This window comes from Sparus aurata, chromosome 2 (genome assembly GCF_900880675.1).
Source record: "Sparus aurata chromosome 2, fSpaAur1.1, whole genome shotgun sequence".
In the NCBI taxonomy this organism is placed as follows: domain Eukaryota; kingdom Metazoa; phylum Chordata; class Actinopteri; order Spariformes; family Sparidae; genus Sparus; species Sparus aurata.
In genome coordinates, this window is record NC_044188.1 from 31,029,599 (window position 1) to 31,048,830 (window position 19,232).

The window sequence follows — 19,232 nt, forward strand, 5'->3', positions numbered from 1 at the left end:
CATCATCATACACTGCACCTCTTGCTGTGGCTAACAATCATGTAATGTGAATGTGATACACATTTGGTGTCAACCAAGTGTCAACCTTGGACGTATGTGTGGTTTGCTAACATTATAACCTGGTGACTGGGCTGGCTAATAAAAGGGGATTATTTTAGTTTACATACTTACATTACATTACAGTTTTATATCATAAAGATAGTATAGAATGGTGTTCCACTGTACCTGAACAATGCTGTCCAGAATTCCCTTACATGTTTCATTCAAGGGTTACTGGTGGACAGGCAGAACTTTGAACAACAAGTCGTTACCTGATTTAAATTCCACTCCCAGCCTTATCAATTAGAGATATAATGTTCTGAGCCTCTGAACTTAACGTTTGTTTGCACTGTACAGATTTCCTGTAAAGACGGACCACACCCACCCCGATGATGTCAGATCGATCAGAGCCATTGTGTCGCAGCAACCGTTCAAGAGCACTTTTGATGAGCGGCTGTTAGTTTAGCACACATTAAATCATGACAACACACACCTGTCTCACACGACCTGGACTCAGCCTAAAGACCAGCCTCACACCATTTTTAAATGCTACATGTTTGTTTATTTTGACCCAAACACAAATATGTGAACAGATGTAGTGCACACCTCAGGCTACTCCACAATCTCACCCTGCACCCACCGACCACTGTCCAGTCACCTCTCAGAGGAGCAAGTTCCCTGTTAATTTGCACGTCATCATAGTATTCACATAGTTTTTTACAACAAGCACGAGGCCTCATATCATACACAGTATACATACACTGTGAAAGTGACTGCTCTATTTGATTAACTTCAGCACATTGTTGAAATCTTCAGCTTTAAGTCTTGTGATGTGTCCACACTGATCACTTTTTGCCATAAGAATAAAAACAAAAGACCCACATAACAAAAAAAAAGAAAAAACATGTAGGAATTTCCCACCAGATCAGGCTGTAATATGGACACCTTGGTCAACGTAGGCTTGCTCCCTCACTCCTACCAACATATATAAAATTGAATCCTCTTTGTGTAAATGCATTGTCCTTTCAACAAATCACCTCACAGCTGTTTGACTGAGTGACTTTACTGTGGAGTGCTTGCTGAGCTCACTGGGTAAATTGTCTGTGAAACCTCCACCGTCCGAGCCTCAGGTCCCTCCTCCAGTCAGTAGGCCCTCCTGATCTCGTACGGTGACCAGGAGCTCACGCCGTCCTCTTTGGCCCAGCAGTGAGCCTCGGTGTTGGAGGTGAGGCTGGCGTGGCCGTCGGCCGCCTCCTCTGTCACCATCTTGGACACCAGGTCGCTGACGGAGCTGCTCATGTATGGAGGGCAGGGGAAGGAGGTGGCGGGCAACTGGTAGGAGCTGCTGGTGGTTAAGGGGTGGTAGTGGGCGTCTTCCAGGGAGTGCAGGGTGTAGGGTTGGCTGCTGGAGACGGGGCCCATTGAGGAGCCGCGGCTGGGCGAGCGGTACTGGGAGGGGCTTCCTGGGGGCTCCGGGCTGGGCATGGAGGGAGGGACGCTGACGGAGGCCAGGCCATCAGGACACAGAGCATCCACCTGCGATACTGACTCTGGAACCGTCTGCTCCCATGAGTCTCTCTGAGGCAGGAAGACAAGACAGGAGAGGATCAATCACGCATACATGTCCTCTACTGACTGAAGGAAGCACACGTATTCTGTTCACATCAGAAATAAACATGTGATGTCATTTCTATCTTCTGATTTCCTACATTTCCCAGAATGCCTAGAGAAAGGGCAAAAATGCTGATTATGATTAAAAATTCATGATCACAATAACGTGTTATTTTCTTAATTACCCTTGTTGCTATCTAGATTTGATTTCGTTTGTCCGGGTTTAAATACCTAAAACAGGAGAGGTGAGCAGATGATTGTTTGCAGTGACAATACTGTAAAGGAAACATGATACATGATACATTTTCAACATATGTGTGGTTTGCAGGAACACAGTTGCCAACATGTATTCTGTCATTTAGTTTGACAGTGGATATCTTCCAAAGTCTAGCGCAGAACTTCCCGCTTGTGTTTCACTGTTGATCAACTCAATCTTTATTTTAGCTTCAGATAAACTTTGGAATTAATTTTTCTAAAAACAAGGACAGTGGACTCATCATGAAGAGATGCCTGCTGGCTGGTTGGAACAGGTGGGATGATAACTGTCATTCTAACCTGTTTCGGCGTTAACATATGGTCAGGATTTCAAACTTTAATTTAAGAGAGAGAGAGCGAGTGACCCTCTGCACTGGCTGCTAGTTTTACCTTAACCCGTCATGGGTTAAGGTAAAACATGTATCCTGAAGTTCCTGACATGTAGGACTTTGTTCTAAATGACCTCTCTACCCGGGGATGTGGTGAATTATAATCATCAGACAGTGAAACACTATTCCACCTAAAACCCATTTAAACAGCATCAGTTTTGATTTTATTTTAACTTAATCCCATCCTACCAGAAACAGGTGTGAGGACTCTCCACCGAAAGGAGGCAGCAGGGAGGAGAGGGCCGATGAAGGCAGGAAGGAACCTCCAGAGCTGGAGAAGGCGGCGGCGCTGCGGTAATCACCAAAGGTCTCTGGGTAGTAGCTGTCGATGAGGGAGGAGTAGCTGGTCATGGTGGAGGGCTCGCAGCCCAGAGGCTTACCACCCAGTGTGGACGAATAGACGTCAGGGGAGAACTGCTTGGTGGACGGGCAGAAGTCCGAGTCTGAGATGAAGGGACGCCTCATGCTGTAGTAGCTGGGCAGCATGTGAGACCCTGCAGGCAACAAGATGAAGCTTTAAGACCACAACAATCACAAGACCAACCACAGGCTCCTCTTCACGGTGGCGTGGCAGCAGCAGTAAGCAGCTCTGTTGTAGATGATTGAAAGAGCTAACTGATGTCTCAGTATTAACAAGTGATAATGAGAGTGCTGGCTGTGTGCAGTGTGCACTGACAGATTTATCATGCAGCAGGAAAGAGTGTTTGACTCTCACCTGGCATCTGGACAAACGAGGGCGGAGTGGTGGATCCTCCCTGTGGCAGAGAAACACTGGGATGAGTCAGGACAACATGTTCATTGTAAGTGAAGGTGAGTAACATAAGGAGCGGATGGATCATTTCTTTCACACATGTCACATTCTGTTTTCACTGTTGCTTCAGTCAGATTCACTTGAAGCACTCTGCTTGGCCCTTCACATGAATCCTGCTGTTTGTGTCTCTTCTTAGTCTCCGTTTTGAGAACAAGTGGGACAGAGGAGCATCCAGCTGTTGTGCAGATTAGACTTTTATGTCAGGATTTAGTAGAATTTCTCAGCTTGTAGTCGCTGACTAACAATTTCCATCACCTACTTTTTTTTGTTCTATAGGTACAATTTATGAACATACAGTACCCATACATTTACATATTGATACAAGATGTTGATACAATACTTATCATTAAATGATAATATTTTCGCTTTGTAATAAGCATCATTAATAAATGTTACATTTATAGCTAAACTTTTGTTGATCTTTATTTTACTGTTGACAAACAATGAAAATAAATGTATAATTTATTAATGATGTTTATTATAAGGTGTTACTATATTTTCATAGTATAATCCAACTTCTGGAAATAAAACCTGCACAATGTGCAGAACAGGTGTACACGTTGTAATGCTCAGAACACATCAGTGGTCTGGTCCTGTCCAGCCTGCAGCTCTGTGCTCGCCCTCAGTCTGAAGAAGAACCAAATAACTCACCAAAGTTATTTACAGGACTGCACTGCAAACGACCACCTGAGTCTCCTCAGAGGAATCATTCTGCTCATTATTCCAGCTTCAGGTTATTCATACAACGGTGTTAGAAACAGCCCTTCAGCGGAGTCTTTCTATAGTTACAGCGCGGGCACTGCACAGCTTGTGGTCAGAAAGACACTCGTCCATGCAAGATGCGAACCTACATCCACTGTTTCTCAACGGTTATGCGCATGCGCACTGAGAACATGCGAACTTACACATAGACTTTAACCGCTGGGCCATGGCGGATGACGGTTCCCGCCCGTGAAAAAAGGGGGGTCATCCCATGTGCTCTTAGTGCCAAATGTGCCTACCGTACATGCGGAATTGGGAAATGACAAAACACGGACTCACTGACACCACTATTAAACAACACAACGTAACAACGTTATGTCTACCTGCCACATGTACTTGCCTACAGGCTCTAATTTCAGGGCCGGAAGATCTCGGCCGCCTTCTCCCTCCAGATGCTTCATTTTTTCTAACTAGTGCAGTGCCCATAAGGAGCTTTTTCATGGATGGCCAAATGAGGCTGTGTTTGAAGGTGGGACATCAGGGATATTTAGGTTTGTTGTGAAATCCCATATTCCAGGGTATAATTGGCTGTTTTTGACTATTTTTGATTTTGCCATTATATTTCATCTTAAAAGCTATTTACTTGGTGTCATTATTTTCAGCACAACCTCACCAATGTGTGACTGTACAGTTATTTTTTCATTTTGACATACTGTATTAACACAATGGACCTAAAATCACACAAAAACATTAAAATAAAAGTTAGATTTTTTTTACTGTGAAAACCACAAATATGTCTAACAAACCATTTTTTATTACTTATGATGCAAATATAAATTGTTATTTGCTAAATATGTGCATACATTTTAAACATTTACGAAGTTATATGTAACTATTTACATTTAAATGCAGGCAATGCTCAGGTCTGCCTGAGCTCCTTCCAGCTGAATGAAGAGCTGCACTGCCTGCTCCACATTCAGCTTCTCCTCATTATTCTGACTCATTAAACAAAAAACCGACTCCACTACTCACTAAACACACTACACCAAACACTACATAACACACTAACTACACACTCCAAACACGCTAACTGTCACAAATCTCTCAACTCTCAATATCGCTGTCTCTACACCGACCGTCGTTGCATGTCAATCATCCGCCTAGGTCCCTCCCACAACTTCCTGTTCCTCAACAACCAAACTTGCTGCTTGGACACTTTCGTGACAAAAGCCCGTTTTTACCGTTTCTTCCTGCACCAGACACAAAGCAAACGTGACGGCAATGTTCGCAAAAAAGCGTGGCAGACATTATTTACCCTAAGTCCGGTTTTGGACGTGCCGGTGGGTCCGGTCCGTCGCCTCGGGAGGTGGGCCGTGTGGGTGAGCTAGCAGCTAGCTACACACGAACATCCACAGATTCCATTTTGTTGTCTGCGCGTCTCCGGATCTCCTCAGACCCGAACAGACTCGGTCCGGACTCCTTTAGTCTCATTAATCCAGAACAGTCAGTTTAGATGCACAGAACAGAACAGGACCGAACCGCCGGCAAAATCCCGGTCCAGCTCGTGTCGCTGCAGGTATAAATCTGCTTGTTTCTTAAGATGGGGGGTCGCGGTGGGCTCTGCAGTGATTGGCTCTGGTGCGCACATGACTGTGGTGGCTCTGGTTAGCAATGCTAGTGGAATTCGTAAAGCATTTATGAAATAATTTATTAACGGTATCATTGCAGTCCAAACAAATTCAAGGTTGCACACCCTTGAAACACGCAGCAGCCATGCTGAAACTCTCAGGTCAGTCTGATCCTGATCCGCAGAGATATTTGAGGCACACATACACACACACACACACACACACACACACAGACAGACAGACAGAGATTCCTTGCTTTTATAGAGATGTCTCAAAAAAAGATCTCCGCCCCTCTGAACCGATTACATATAAAGTGAAGACAACAGGCTCTTATAGAGCAAGACTTATGCTCCTGTTCACCTCAATGGTTCAGCATTATTTCAAAGTCAGGATGTGGGAGAAAGCAAAAAAAAAAAAATTCAAACAAAAAAAAAATTTAAATATTGATTATTGATTGCTGTTGAGTCAGTCTAAAATGTTGAAATAGATACTTTTTTCTAATTTTGTCAAAGTCTTCAAAAATATGTTCTCATCCAAGTCTTCACAGCAAACAATTGAAAAAAGTGTGTTGCAACTGATTGGTACAATTAAGGACCTTTCAGAAGGGAGGGATCAACTGCATGTCAACAGCACTCTGAGTACCCGGCTGTCAGCCAGAGCCGGCATCATGCTGTATGTGCATGACACCAGCCTCCGCAGACAGCCTGTGCCCATGGAGAACTTCCGCCTCTTCGGTTGTTATGCTCAGACACGCCTGTTTATAGGATTTGTTTTTCATCCCCAGAGAGACACAAATCGTCATACAACTGGGGAAGGTGTGCGTGACACTTGCCCGCAGAATCATCTCACTCCAAAGTACTTACAAGTTCCACACGTATTCATAGACCTCTAGCATAGTCCTCCTGTTTTTTGGCCAATTATTATGCCTGGCACACAGTCACAACCAGTACGCCCTCACCACACAGTTTTCACATTTGAAATTGCTCTAATTTTCTAATTATTGGCCTCCATTTGGCTGGGATGGCCTAAAAAGAATTCTCATGAAGTATCCATAGAACGTTAGAGCTGGGATGATACCGTTTTCATCCCCCTTTTTCAAGGGGTCGCGGGGGTTACTGGGGCCGAATCCAGTTAACTCTATGGGCGAAGGCCAGGGCACACCCTGGATGAGTCGTCAGCTCATCGCGGGACAGGCCCGGTTCTTGACTGCCTTGACTGGGGGGGCAGTAAGAAATGTTAATGGGTCACCAACTGCTACTGTTTTGAGAGCCAAGTTTTTTTGTATGCCTACCAGTCTATGATGCCAACCCAGAAGTAAGAATTGCAGATTCGCCGTGGTTCCATCGGCAAAGCTCTTACAGGAATTATTTTTCTGGATTGACGAGGAAAACAAATTCTGTGGACAACAAATTATTGATGTCAGGCTACTAACATATATTCCATTTAAATTTGAAGCTACAATGTAATTAGCATTTTAAATTTTAAACCCACCTCCACCCCCCTGTTGTAGGAGGACAACTTTATCCATGCCCAATTATAGTAAGTTATCTAATATTAAATGGAATCTAACCCTAAATATTCCGCAAGTGGCAGAAAGAACTTTGGATAGCCCCAGTGATGCTGAGGAAAACAACTGCACCAAAACATGGACATATCAATGCACAACTCATCAGAGCCAGCTGTTCCATAGTAAAAAAGTCTTGCCATCATTCGTTATCCATGTCTACCTCTTCTAGCTGAAATCAGACGGTTTGCAGCATTTTTCACCGTTAGCCAACAGTGCTCTCTTAGATTTCTCCTTTTCTCCGCTCCCCCCTTGTGTCACTTGATGCCTCGATTAATTTTGCTAGCTTAATCTCAGTCAACTTGCAATTTCCAATCTCGAACTTCCAACAACCATGCAGACGTGGTCCACTTGATACATTCTTGAAATTCCCAGAAGGCATTGCTTCATTTTTAACTTTTGCAAACAAATAATCAAATAAAAAAATTGAGGTAGATTTGTATTATTTCAAACCATGCACGCTTCTGAACATCTGAATAAGAAATTTCGCTACAAAACAATGCAGACTGACGTAAAAGTTTGTGACTGTAGAGGGTAACCATGACTGTGATATAGAGACTTGTATGTGGTATATAAGTACTGACCTCCACTTTGACACAGCTGTGTATTATTTTTGTAGATGTGAAGGAATTGGAGAGACATAGAAGTCATTTGTTCCCAGAATAACGCATGACAGTGTTATGTCGGCCGGCCAACAAGAGCTTGTGGTTCCTCTGGCAACTGCCAATGTTCAACATTGCCAGTCCGTCACTAATCGTGGTAGATATGAAGGGAGGTTGGGAAATTGGTGGGGCAAAATTTAACTTTCTTTATAATCTGTGACAAAGCAATTTTGTAAACAGCGCTATAAAAATAAATAAATAAATCTTGACAGATTGATTGATGCTATATCATTGTGCACCACTTTCTCGCGCTTCGGAAAGTCGTGTGTGCCTGCCTGGGTTCCCTGTTTCTCCCTGCTTGATGCCACCAGCACCCTCAGATTAGCCGCTGTCGGCGGCTCTGGCCTCCGGAAGTAAACAGTAGCCGGCAGCGCTAACCTGAGTTTATGTGTAATGGAGTTCCCCTCTCACTAACGTGTGTTGTTTAATCCTGTCGATGGGGTGGGGGAGGCTCGTGGGCCAACAGGATTCGAGCAGGGGCGAGCAATGGTTGAAAGTTGAAACCCGCTTCACAACCGGTACGTAGCCTGCTTGTGTCAGGCTTCCCATGCCGCGGAGCGGGACAGAGACAAACTCCAGCAGCTGCTGATGGGAATATGCTATTACTAGCCGGCATGCTGACAACTAACAAGCCGGTGGCTTCAACTGTCTGGAGTGCCCGTGGTATCTAATGTGATGCTAACCGAGAGAAGTTGCTACTGATTGTATGCACGGCGCAAGAGAGGGACAGACCCGGCACTGTTGGCAGAAGAGCCGCAGACTGTGATTACTCTGAGCAGCATTTATGGGAATAAATTAGAATATTATATATACTTTTTTTTAAATTTCATTTTCGGAATGAAGCGGCATCAGTTTGGTGGGGCAGCCGAAACATTTGGGGGAGCATTGGCCCCCTGCGCCCATGCCTAGAACTGCGCCCGTCGCAGGTAGAGGCTGCCACACAGAGAGCAATTTTGGGGTTCATTATCTGGCTCAAGGATACTTCAGCATGGAGCTCAGTTCCACCACAGGGGAGCCGGGATTCGAATCAGCGTCCTTCCGATCACTGGTCCACCAGCTCTACCCACTGAGCTATAGCAATGTTTTGCATTTATTGGCGGTAGCCTATGAGGGGGGACTATTTTCCTCAGGCGACTTACACTTTGTTTGGTGAAATAGCTTCTAATATCTTCCACCTTTCTTTTGCCTGACATCCTCGGACATGTGTTGCAGGAGAACAGTGTGGACCTCCTCTGTCAGCACTGGCAAAGCCTGCAAGTGAAACAACTTGGACAGCCTACAGGGAGCTAAGCCAATCAAAAAGCAGACCTGTCTCAAAGATGTATTTGGGAGAAGGTGCCAAAGTGGGAGAAGATTTAACCCTCTGTCTGAGGCGCATTTTTTCCCTTCAACTCTAATATTGGTGTGTACATTTCAGCCATCGTTAGAGATTTGTATGGACACGTCCATACGGTCCACAATCAATTCTACGCCTGTGTGAAACGCACTGTCTTAGCTCCTGTCCCCTTTCACCTGCACAGCATGCTGTATAACACTGCAGGAAAGGAACAAATAAACAAATAAAGCATAATAGGTCTCCTTTCAATCTCTAAAAGTCCTTCAGGAAGCCTCCATTCACCAATAAGCAACAGGATTTTTCACGTGGTTTCATTTCAATGAAAAGCAGTTGTGATAAACATGAAATGGGAGAAGAAAATCTGTGACCACGCTCCTTAATTCTTGGCTGTCTTTTTATGAAGCTGGACATAAATAGGGACATACAGAGATGTGTGGACTTCAGCCAGAAGAAAAAACAACAAATCAGCAATAACAAGAAAATAAGCCTATATGCCCAGGAAGAAGTATGTATAACAGAGAAAATATAAGAGAAAGAGTAATAACTAATGCAGCACTACCAGAGAGGATGACTAACATCCTTACAGCCTCTGAACATAACCCCGTCAGGATACAGGGGAAAAGGAAATATCACAATATTAGGGTTTGTATTTTCTGAAAATATCCAAAAATATGTATACCATAGATGTATTCCGATATACCAGAGTGTGTCATTCTTTTTGTCAAATTGGCAGAAAGAGCACTGTAATGATGATATTTCTGTTATTGTTATTTTGTGTATTGTTATTTTTTGAAAATGTTTCCAGCTAACACCTCTTGCCATTGAAAGGTAAAATGACAAGAAAAATACAAAATATATAAAAGACAAAGGGATAACACAGAAATCAGGAAAACCAGTTAAAGGCACTCAAATGTTGATGTATCAAAGAGAAACAGATAGTCTGGTGATGACAGGACAGAGCTGTGATAAAAACCACACACACAGTATTTAGTGGTCTAATTAAGAGAAGTGGTTAGAAATGTGTTGACAGTTGTGACACTGTGCCACGTAAAGCCTCACATGAAAATGAGAGTAGAAATGATTCTAACCAAAGACTGTAACCGAGCCCCACGCAGGGTGGGACCATTCATCTGAGGGGTTGTTAGACCAGCTCAGCAGGACAGGACAGGAAAGACTAAAGGCAGCACGGATTCTGTCTGCTCTACCTCTGTGCCTCTCACTCGTGATTACTGGATCATCTTACTTCTCCAAAAAAATATTGGAACAAAACAAAGAAAAAGTCACTCCTTCCAGTAATGACAGGTTGCAGGTAGACACTGGTTTGCTTTATGGGATCACACGAGCCAAACGTGTTGTTATACCTCTACTGCAGGACACCACTCTGTCTCACGTCAGTGCAGACAGGTTTGTTCATCACTTATACGCCTTTTCCACTGGTTAAAAATCCCACTTAAACATGTTAAGATCAGGCTCTTGTGGGACTGTGTACCCTCTGCATTTACACCCGGGTCAACTGACCCTGCAGTAGACACAGGTTTTTTTTATCTGAACCGAAGGCCAAGGTGAACATGCTAAATTCTGCCATGCAAAGTGATGACACCTTATCAACACCTGAACTTTGTGCATAAATAAAAAAGAAATTTGGGATGCAGACATTTTATTAGGGGACACAGTGTTCAATGTGGAGCCTAAACTTGCGGTTTAGCGCTGGGGGATAAGATAATTTCATCATGCAGCACTTCTAGACTTTCCAAATGTAACTGAAGCAAATGATTCAAATTATGACAGTGAAACGAGTCATGTAATGGGGGTTGTGATGCAACTGTTTCCCGTGCATTCTTGACAGATGATGCGTGGCCTGTGGGAAGTGGGAATGGGGTCAAAAGGCAATTTTTAGCAGGTGAATCACATTTATAAATCCTGTGTGATCCTGCCAATTTGGGTGGAAAAGCACAAACCGTTAATTAAGTAAGGGATTTTTTGGCCACTTGGTGGCAGCAGAAACAAGTTGTGAACAAACATTGACATATCATCACCTTTTACCTTAATATGGCAAACATGTCACTAATTCACACATCCAGTGGACACACAAAGCAACATTAGCATCCATTCTGGGTCAAACGGCTAAAGAATGAGCTTTAGAATCACAATAAAGCTCTATAAAGCTGAGGTGAGCTGCAGAGTCTTTTCTGTTGGTTCATCACTACAAGCTACTCTGCATCTGCAACTGAAACATGCAACATGCAAAATTATGGATTGTAGCCATGTAAAACAGAATATGATCATTTTCTGATTAGTTTTATCATTTTGAAAACAGTACAAAGACAAAATATATACTGTATATATATATATATATATATATATATACATATATATATATATATATATATATATATATATATATATATATATATATATATATATGAATAACATTTTACCTCATAAACTCAAAAGATTTTTATATATACATTTTGACCAGAAATTTTATAGCAGCAACTTAATTCAAACAAGCTGGGACAGGGCAAGGAGTTGGAATACTCCAAAATCACCTGTACGGAACATTCCACAGGTAAACAGGTTCCATGGTAACAGGTGATAGTATCATGACCAGGTATGGAAACAGTTGTTTAAATGCAGCCCTGTGAGAGGTTCAGAGCGTAAATATCTCTTTGGTGGAACTGCTCACAGCTGATGGAAACTTGTGACAGTGAGCCCCAACTACACACCAGTCACAAGGCAACGTTCTCATCTTCAACTATGTGTTGTATTTCATATATTTGTCATATATTTTTTATATTCAAATTATTCTTCTGAAATGTTATTAGTAACAACAGTTATATTGGAGTAAAAGAAGGAAAGAAGTACACTGAATATAAATGTAAAAAAAAAGAATATTGCAGTAAAATACTATGGATAATTTCGCAATTAATTACTGCAGATTTTTTCCTCGTAAGTATTTTTTCTAATTGGCCAAATTCTGGTAGACTTACACATCTTCACTGTTAGAAAACATCTCTCCCTCTCTCTTTCTAAATACTGCCTAAATACATTCAAAGTCTATAATTCGAAGGTGCCTACCTTTTAAAGCATTCATAGAATAGAATTATTAAACCTATCTAATCTGTGCCTGTCAAAGTACAGATGTTAGACTAAGGAAAGTTAATTGAATAAAGTCTAATTATGTCTTTTATATTTGAAAATATTGAGAGAGCAGCAGTTAGATTCTGGTTGATCTACTGACAAACTGCGTTTTATTATTGTACAATTATCCACATGGGCTCTCTGTGACAGAGCTGGAAATCCCCTGTGGCTCCTGCAACAGGCAGCTTTCAGTGTCAGCCCTCTCATGACATTCAGCACAGGGGAGAGAAGCTAATTCACAGCTGGAAGTAAGAAATACCTCACTGATGAAAGCGCAAAAATGGTAATTTATCATTGTCCCTCTTCAATATAACTCTAATATAACCCTGTCCTGGACAACAGTCACGTCACTGTTCAGTATTGACCTCACGCTTGTTAGTGAGGGGGCGAGATGCAACGCTGGACAGTAAATAAACAGCTTACTCTGTTGTGACAACGGGCTTGTTTGGCTACATTAGCTAGCTAGCTAACCATAAAGCTAACTTTCTGTCAGAATATTTGAAGCTAATAACAGGAGTGTGACATTAACCTTAGATGTGTTCACACCAGCTCAGGACTTCCCATCAGAAAAATGAAGAAATAACTTTATTTCTTGGTAGATTTACACTAATAAGTACATAATTTAAAAACTGTACAATTGTGTTGTAAAACAGTGGGTTCCTTTCATTCCATTCCATTGTCATTCCATTGAACAATGACAATAAATTCAATTGTTTGATTAATTAGAAGCACTGTTGTATATTTTCCCATAATATTGCCAATATAATTTTGAATATTAAAAGTCAAATAAAACAAAATTAAGAGGGTTAGATACAAAACAGGAAACAAAAGATGTGCAGGCAGAGCCAAAAAGCTGAAGAGTGACTTTGTGGCTCTCCTGGAAGAGGCTCAAATTCTATCATCACCACAACATGATGGTTAAGCAAAATATCTACAATCAACATCCACGGACTCATCAGTGCCAGAATCTGCAATAAATAAAGATGTGATGTGATGAAGTTTACAAAAGCACTGTGAACTCAAGTCCAGATTCCAGGAGCCCTGATAGAAATGCAACATCAAGTTGTTGAAAATGTCACTCAGAGCTGAAGATGTTTTCATACCGGGGATCTTGAAAACTTTGGATCTCTATTAGAACGAAGTCCGTCTGCACAGCATGATTTTACAGGTGCAGAACCAAATAGTTTATTTCCCCTTACTCGCGGCTTACTTGACGGTGATCCTGTTATTGTTTGCTAGTTCATCTACTAATATTGGTCAAATGACATAAATGATATATTGTTAATTTTTCACAACGTGGATACATCTGTCTGTTTCTGCTCTGGGAGCAGTTAGAGCTTCGTGCAGACTCAGAGTGCAGGGACACACAGGCAGGGTTTGACAGGATAGGCTCTCTTCTTTGCATATTGCTAACATGAAAGAGTTGATATTAAGCCTGTGTTGGCTGGGGGGCAAGCAAATTTTGAGGCCAGAATTTGAATGTGATTTGCCAGTGCCAAGACTTCCTCATGTGGCCCAGGTACGGCTCGGTGCATCTCTGAAGGCTGCGTATGGAAATCAGCTTGCTCAAGCTCCGACCATCAGGCAGTGTGAGAGTGTGTGTGTGTGTGTGTGTGTGTTTGTGGTGGAGAATTACGTTGATGGATTTATTTCACATTATTTCCCAGAAGATATTCCTCCCTATGCAAAACATTCACATGTTCTCGTAATTCCAATACATGTTGCATGCTGGTGCTTTAAAAATAGCCTCACGATATTTCATACTACAACAACGAGTCTCACTGCTTCACTGCTGTTCCTTTACTTACTTTGTATTTATCATGTTCTAGTATTTGAATTTTTCGAGATTTTATTAGAAAGTCGCCCTTATTTTGCTGGGGATTTTCATTCATGTTTGAGCACAGCACCTCAATAGAAATGTTGTGAGAAAAGAGGAGAAGATGATGGAAGATCTTTATATTTTCTCCGCGGCTGTCCGTGTTCCAACATGAGCAGGTCGACTCTGTGGTCAGAGTTTGCTCTTCACTATCAAAGGCCTTTTATTCCCACAGATAAAAGGCGGCACTAGCTAACATAATAGCCTGCATGGCTTTAGTTACTGTGTGTCTCTTATGCTTCATTAGAGAACCTCATGCGTCATTTATAGACACACAAGGAACCCTCGCATTGAAAAGGTGCTGAACTGCAGGACAGATACCTCCACATGTAACCCAGTGTGATGGAGGTATGGCTTCCACTGGAAATAGGAAAATAATAATAATTATTATATTATATTATATTATATACTTACTAGTACCTTACGTATTTACTTCAAAATGTAGGTAACAACATTAACCACATTAATATATGGTTCATTTGTAGTTAATTAAAATGAAGTTTATAGTTATTTCACTGTTAACACACGATAAAATGTTTTTAACTAAATTTAACTACCTATAATACAATTAATCAGCGATGATTTTTATAATGTGTATTCATTTGTCATGGAAGCCACAGCAGTTAAATTGCCTTAAAGTGAGACCTTTGTCACTTTTGCCAAACTGTGGCAGGAGAATGGTTAATGCTAAAACATAGTGGGCCAGTCTTCATAAGAGGATCATCATCGCTCATAAAGTCAGTGAACTGACTCAGTGGAGTCAGATTTACTGACATTAGCCACAATAGGCTGATGGTCACACCAGACCAAATGTGACTGTGTATTGAAGTGAGCAAAGGGGTCTATTATAACTAATGCATTCAACTTTGAATTTGTAATGCATGTATGAACGGGATATTTCTTTACATAGTTACATAGTTATGCTTTAATGCTGGATTCCTCGTTTTGTTCTAAGTAAGTCCTAATTTTGAGGCAATATAGAATATAAATGTTAACATTGTAGTTGCAAATTACATTTTAAAATTTAAATTTTGTATCTATAAGAGGGGCTGATCAAATAAAAGTGAACCATACTTTTAAAACATTTGCTTCAGCAGGTAGAAAGCTTGTTATGGAGGAGAAGGAGACAGCTTCCTTCTTCCACATACTGCTGCCTCCACGTGTTGGAGGTCATGGTTTATAGTCTGGTGTGGACAATGCATTCTGTTTTTACAACATCAGTGTCTACCCAAGCCCCAGTCAAACAATGCAAATTGTGATAATACATCATATTTTCCAGAAACAGATCTGTTGTGGAGGCTGATTTAAAGAACACAGCTTGTGTTGATCAATTTTTGCCTCATACCCCATTCACACTGGACAAGGAACCCACAAACACCCACTGACATCTGTCTTTCATGTTCAGTGGGAAAGGGTTGACAGTTATTGATCGGCTCTAGCTCCAGTCAGCTGTGATGGTAACATGACAGCTGGGTGGACACGTTCATTTTTGCCCTTTCGTTTCAGTGCCATGCAAAGTTATAGTTAAGGACAACCTAGACGATATAGTTAAGACCCTGTTTTTGCTTGAGTTAAAATAAATTACCACGAAAACCATTTTCAGTTCAAGTACAAGTGCAACTCACTCTGCAGGATATAATGTTAGCAGTTACACATCTGCAAACTATAGATACATCCAAGGTTGACGTTTGTACCAAACGTGTCATATCAACATAGCCATTTATTCTTATTAGTCACCTAGGAGGCTGCCAAATGGATGATCAGAGGTCGAGTCACGCCCCTTGATATTTTTAAGTCACCTGGAGACGTTTAAATCCATTCTTGTGGTGTCAAAAACCATGCTTGTTAAAGGAAGCCGAACCCTGATGTTTGCCTAACCCAACCAAGTGGGTTTTGTGCCTAAACCTAAGCAGATCAGCGAAATAGAAAATTCTACCTAAACAAACATAAAGTTCCAACACAAAGAAATGTTCAGTTTGAACGTGTCTGCGGTTTAAACTCACCTGGCTAACATTTGTTTCTGGTGATTGGGTTGTACAAGAGACGGGGTTCTCTATGAACAGGTTATCTGCCAAAGTTGAAACCGTTTTGGTCGTTGTACAGGAGAAATTCATGTAGCTCTAGTTTCTGGAGAACAATAGAGCTCTGTGGCACAGCACATGTCCTCTCTTATCCATTAAAGGGGTGACTCGTGTTGCCAGAATTTAAAATGTTCGATAAATGAACTAACATCATCTACAGAATGTGAAGCAATAACAGTGTTGACATGTCAAAGATGTCTATGTCCTGCCGGTCGATGTCCAAGCTATCTCTGACCTGACCTGTTCTCTAACACCACTTTGTACCTGAAGAGTGCGATTTTCAGCTGGGAGGTGTAAAAGCTGTGCCTGATCTCCAAATACGAAAATAGAAATGCACCCTGAGACTGTTTGTTTGGCTAAACTAAACCGCATGTATATTTCATCTTTCAGAGGAGCTCTGCCTCTGCAAAATGTGTTGAAATAAAACCCTGTGACCAGCCGAGGGTTCCCGTTCTCTGTGTCCTTCCACTCTGAACTCCCCCCAGCGGCTGTGAGCTCTTTGCCACACGCACTACAATTATTCAACTCGGAATAAAGGTCCAAGTTGAAAGTTTTTTTTTTTTACCTGTCTCTCTTTGTGGCATCTGCTGATATCTTCTCTTTTGTCTCTCACACAATCCCGTCATTGCGCGAGTCGTTAGCAGCCTGCATATCTATAGAGTGGCCATGCCGATGCTAAACAGAGAACAAACAGTGAATGGTGTCCTGTAAAAGGCTTTTGACAGGCGGTTTGTGGGAAATGAAAGGCCAGTCTTGCTCGTGCATGCAGGCGTCTAAAGCAGAGCCTGATTTCTCTGACTGTGTGAGAGTGTTGGCGTGTGTGTTTCTGAGACAACAATGGGAGGCTTGTCTGTGGCCTGTACACGGCAGAGGACAATGTCGGCTGGCAGGTGTGCGTGGATCAAACTTTGCATAGGCAGCCTCCTTCACTGGCCCTTTTTCTGTCTCTATGCTACCTGTCCACCTCAGCCTTCCCACCCCACCTCCACCCTAGGGGAGTTTTTCTGGAGATCATGGCCGACGCCATTGCGAGTATTGTTGTCAGGGTTCTTTTGTGAGGTCAGCTTTGTGCCTCTGTCCACACACACCGTGCTCAGCTATTTACAGATTGGCTTTGCGAGCGCTCGAGGGGAGCGGAGACAGAGGGGGGGAGGTACAGGTGGTCAATGGATCAACCATGGATCGTTGGTCCACAAAACAAGTCAAAATGTAAACAAGGAGAGGAGATTTCTGAAAGGCGACCTCTTAATTGTGCCACCAACAGAATGTCAACTGTGGCTGCGCTGTTTGGTTTGAGAGAAAAATGAAGTGGGGAGAGACAGGACGGGACAAAAGCAGAGCGGTTTAGAGGAGATTGTGCTTACACTGTATCTGGGTCCATTTGTCTGTCGGGATCGCTTCTCCGCCAGCAGGTCTTTCACTGTGTGCTTGACTCGGACGCCCTGGTACACTCTTTTGGAATATTCTAGACGGAGCAGACGAACAGTGTGTGAATCCAGAAAACAGTTTGACTTCATACAAATTTTAATCCGTCCCCACAAATGTGTGTTCATTTGAATGTTTCACAGTTTCATTCATATACTCTTTGGGATCGCTGTGTAAATGTCATGGAAATCGCCTTTGGTTTGGTCAATGCAAATGGACGGCTAAAAAGAGGCAATTTACTACAAACACTCGCAGTGAAGGAAGGCTGGAGGAGCTCATATTAAGAATCGTACCGTTAGAAACAAATTAGAAAATTCATGCAAAAGAAGCTCATGTTTCTGAGGAATCGGTTTTTCACAAATCTCAAATGTGTGCAGGTGTGATTTGGGGACATTCCTGGGAAGCAGAGGCATAAACTCAATGAAAATGCAAACTTTATTATGCAAACGGAAATTGCATGCAAAAAACTTTATGTAAAAGATCTCAGCTTTTTGAATGGATATTTTAGATAAGCCCCTGCTTTGCTCTGCCCATGGGATTCTTGAAAATATGAAATGTTCTTTGGATTAGATTAAAACATTTTTCAAAAATGCGATCCTTCTCCAGCAATAGAAAATCATCATCATCAGGCATAATTCCATATTAAATATGCATTAAAATATGAATCTTAAAAATGAACATGAGTCAACCGACGAGTACTGGATATTAAAAGCATCTTTCAGATATTAAACACTGATTTGTGTGAGTAACATGAGGACATCTTACTTTGCCCTTGTTGATATATTTCTTATTATTCAGTTGTTTCATATATTTTTACTAAATCACACTATTTCCTTTGAGAAATCAATATCCACAAAAGAAAACATTGATTCTACTGGCAGACATGTCATCAAAAAATAGCCAGACTAGAAAAATCCCACTAAATATAGCTCCATGCATATTGCTCTAAAAGCAGGCCCAACCTCAAAGAAATAAGCTGTACCTTTATGAGATGTTTGCAGCGAGAACTCTATTCGATATGAAAACAGAGACAGTAACAATACAGAGAGCAGGAGCAGCTGTCAGCCTGTATATGAATGACTGTGTCTTACCTGTGTCCATGATGCTGCTGAGCTGTCTGACACGCACACTCACACGCACAGAGAGGCCTCTCTGTTCTCCCTCTGCTGTATTTGCCTACAGTAGCTGGATCCCAGTGTGCTGCACCATACTGGAGTGACGTGCCACGGTGGGAGCTTTAACTATGCTGTCAGGAGGGCAGGGACACATGGAACATGCCACCTCACACTGCAGTCATGAGGAGGCTGCTTTTCAAAATGACCTTTATCTATTTGTTTAAATGCAAATGTTAGGTCGGGACGTTTTTGAGACTATTTGCATCTGCAGTCAAGATTAGGGGTTGGAGGCATGGGGAGCATGGCACAGCAGCCGGGAGGCAGCATGTCACTCCTCCCTGAGCCCCCACTCATCATCCAAATTCAAAAGGATGTACTGTTTCCAAATTTTGATTTGTAGCTGCAGGAGTTTTCTTTAAGCTGGTTTGTGGGATGGAGTCTGTTTTTGTTTCAGTTTGAGCCTCAGCTTCTCTGGAATAAATAAAACGTTTACCGAGCAGCACAGCCTCAGAGTGCACCAAAGCATCCTCCTGCCTCTGTGTTTGACTGTTGGCATCTAGAATCAGACAGTCGAGGAGAGACTTTGATGCCTCCTGC

At 42.1% G+C, this 19,232-nt stretch overlaps 1 protein-coding gene across 2 annotated transcripts; it reads right to left on the reverse strand.

Annotated features, from left to right (window-relative positions):
- Positions 1–593: 593 nt before the first annotated feature.
- Positions 594–18,749, reverse strand: si:ch211-213d14.1 (uncharacterized protein C11orf53 homolog). 2 transcript variants are annotated; one of them, XM_030403198.1, is made up of 5 exons: positions 18,612–18,749; positions 17,460–17,560; positions 3,010–3,049; positions 2,484–2,788; positions 594–1,617 (listed from the first exon to the last, which is right to left on the reverse strand). In XM_030403198.1, the coding sequence occupies exons 1-5, from the start codon at positions 18,619–18,621 to the stop codon at positions 1,183–1,185; spliced, it is 891 nt and encodes a 296-aa protein (XP_030259058.1). In that variant the 5' UTR covers positions 18,622–18,749; the 3' UTR covers positions 594–1,182. The 2 variants fall into 2 exon arrangements, with proteins under 2 accessions (XP_030259058.1, XP_030259065.1); XM_030403205.1 differs by lacking the exons at positions 17,460–17,560; positions 18,612–18,749 and adding an exon at positions 16,661–16,761.
- Between the last annotated feature and the right edge of the window lie 483 nt (positions 18,750–19,232).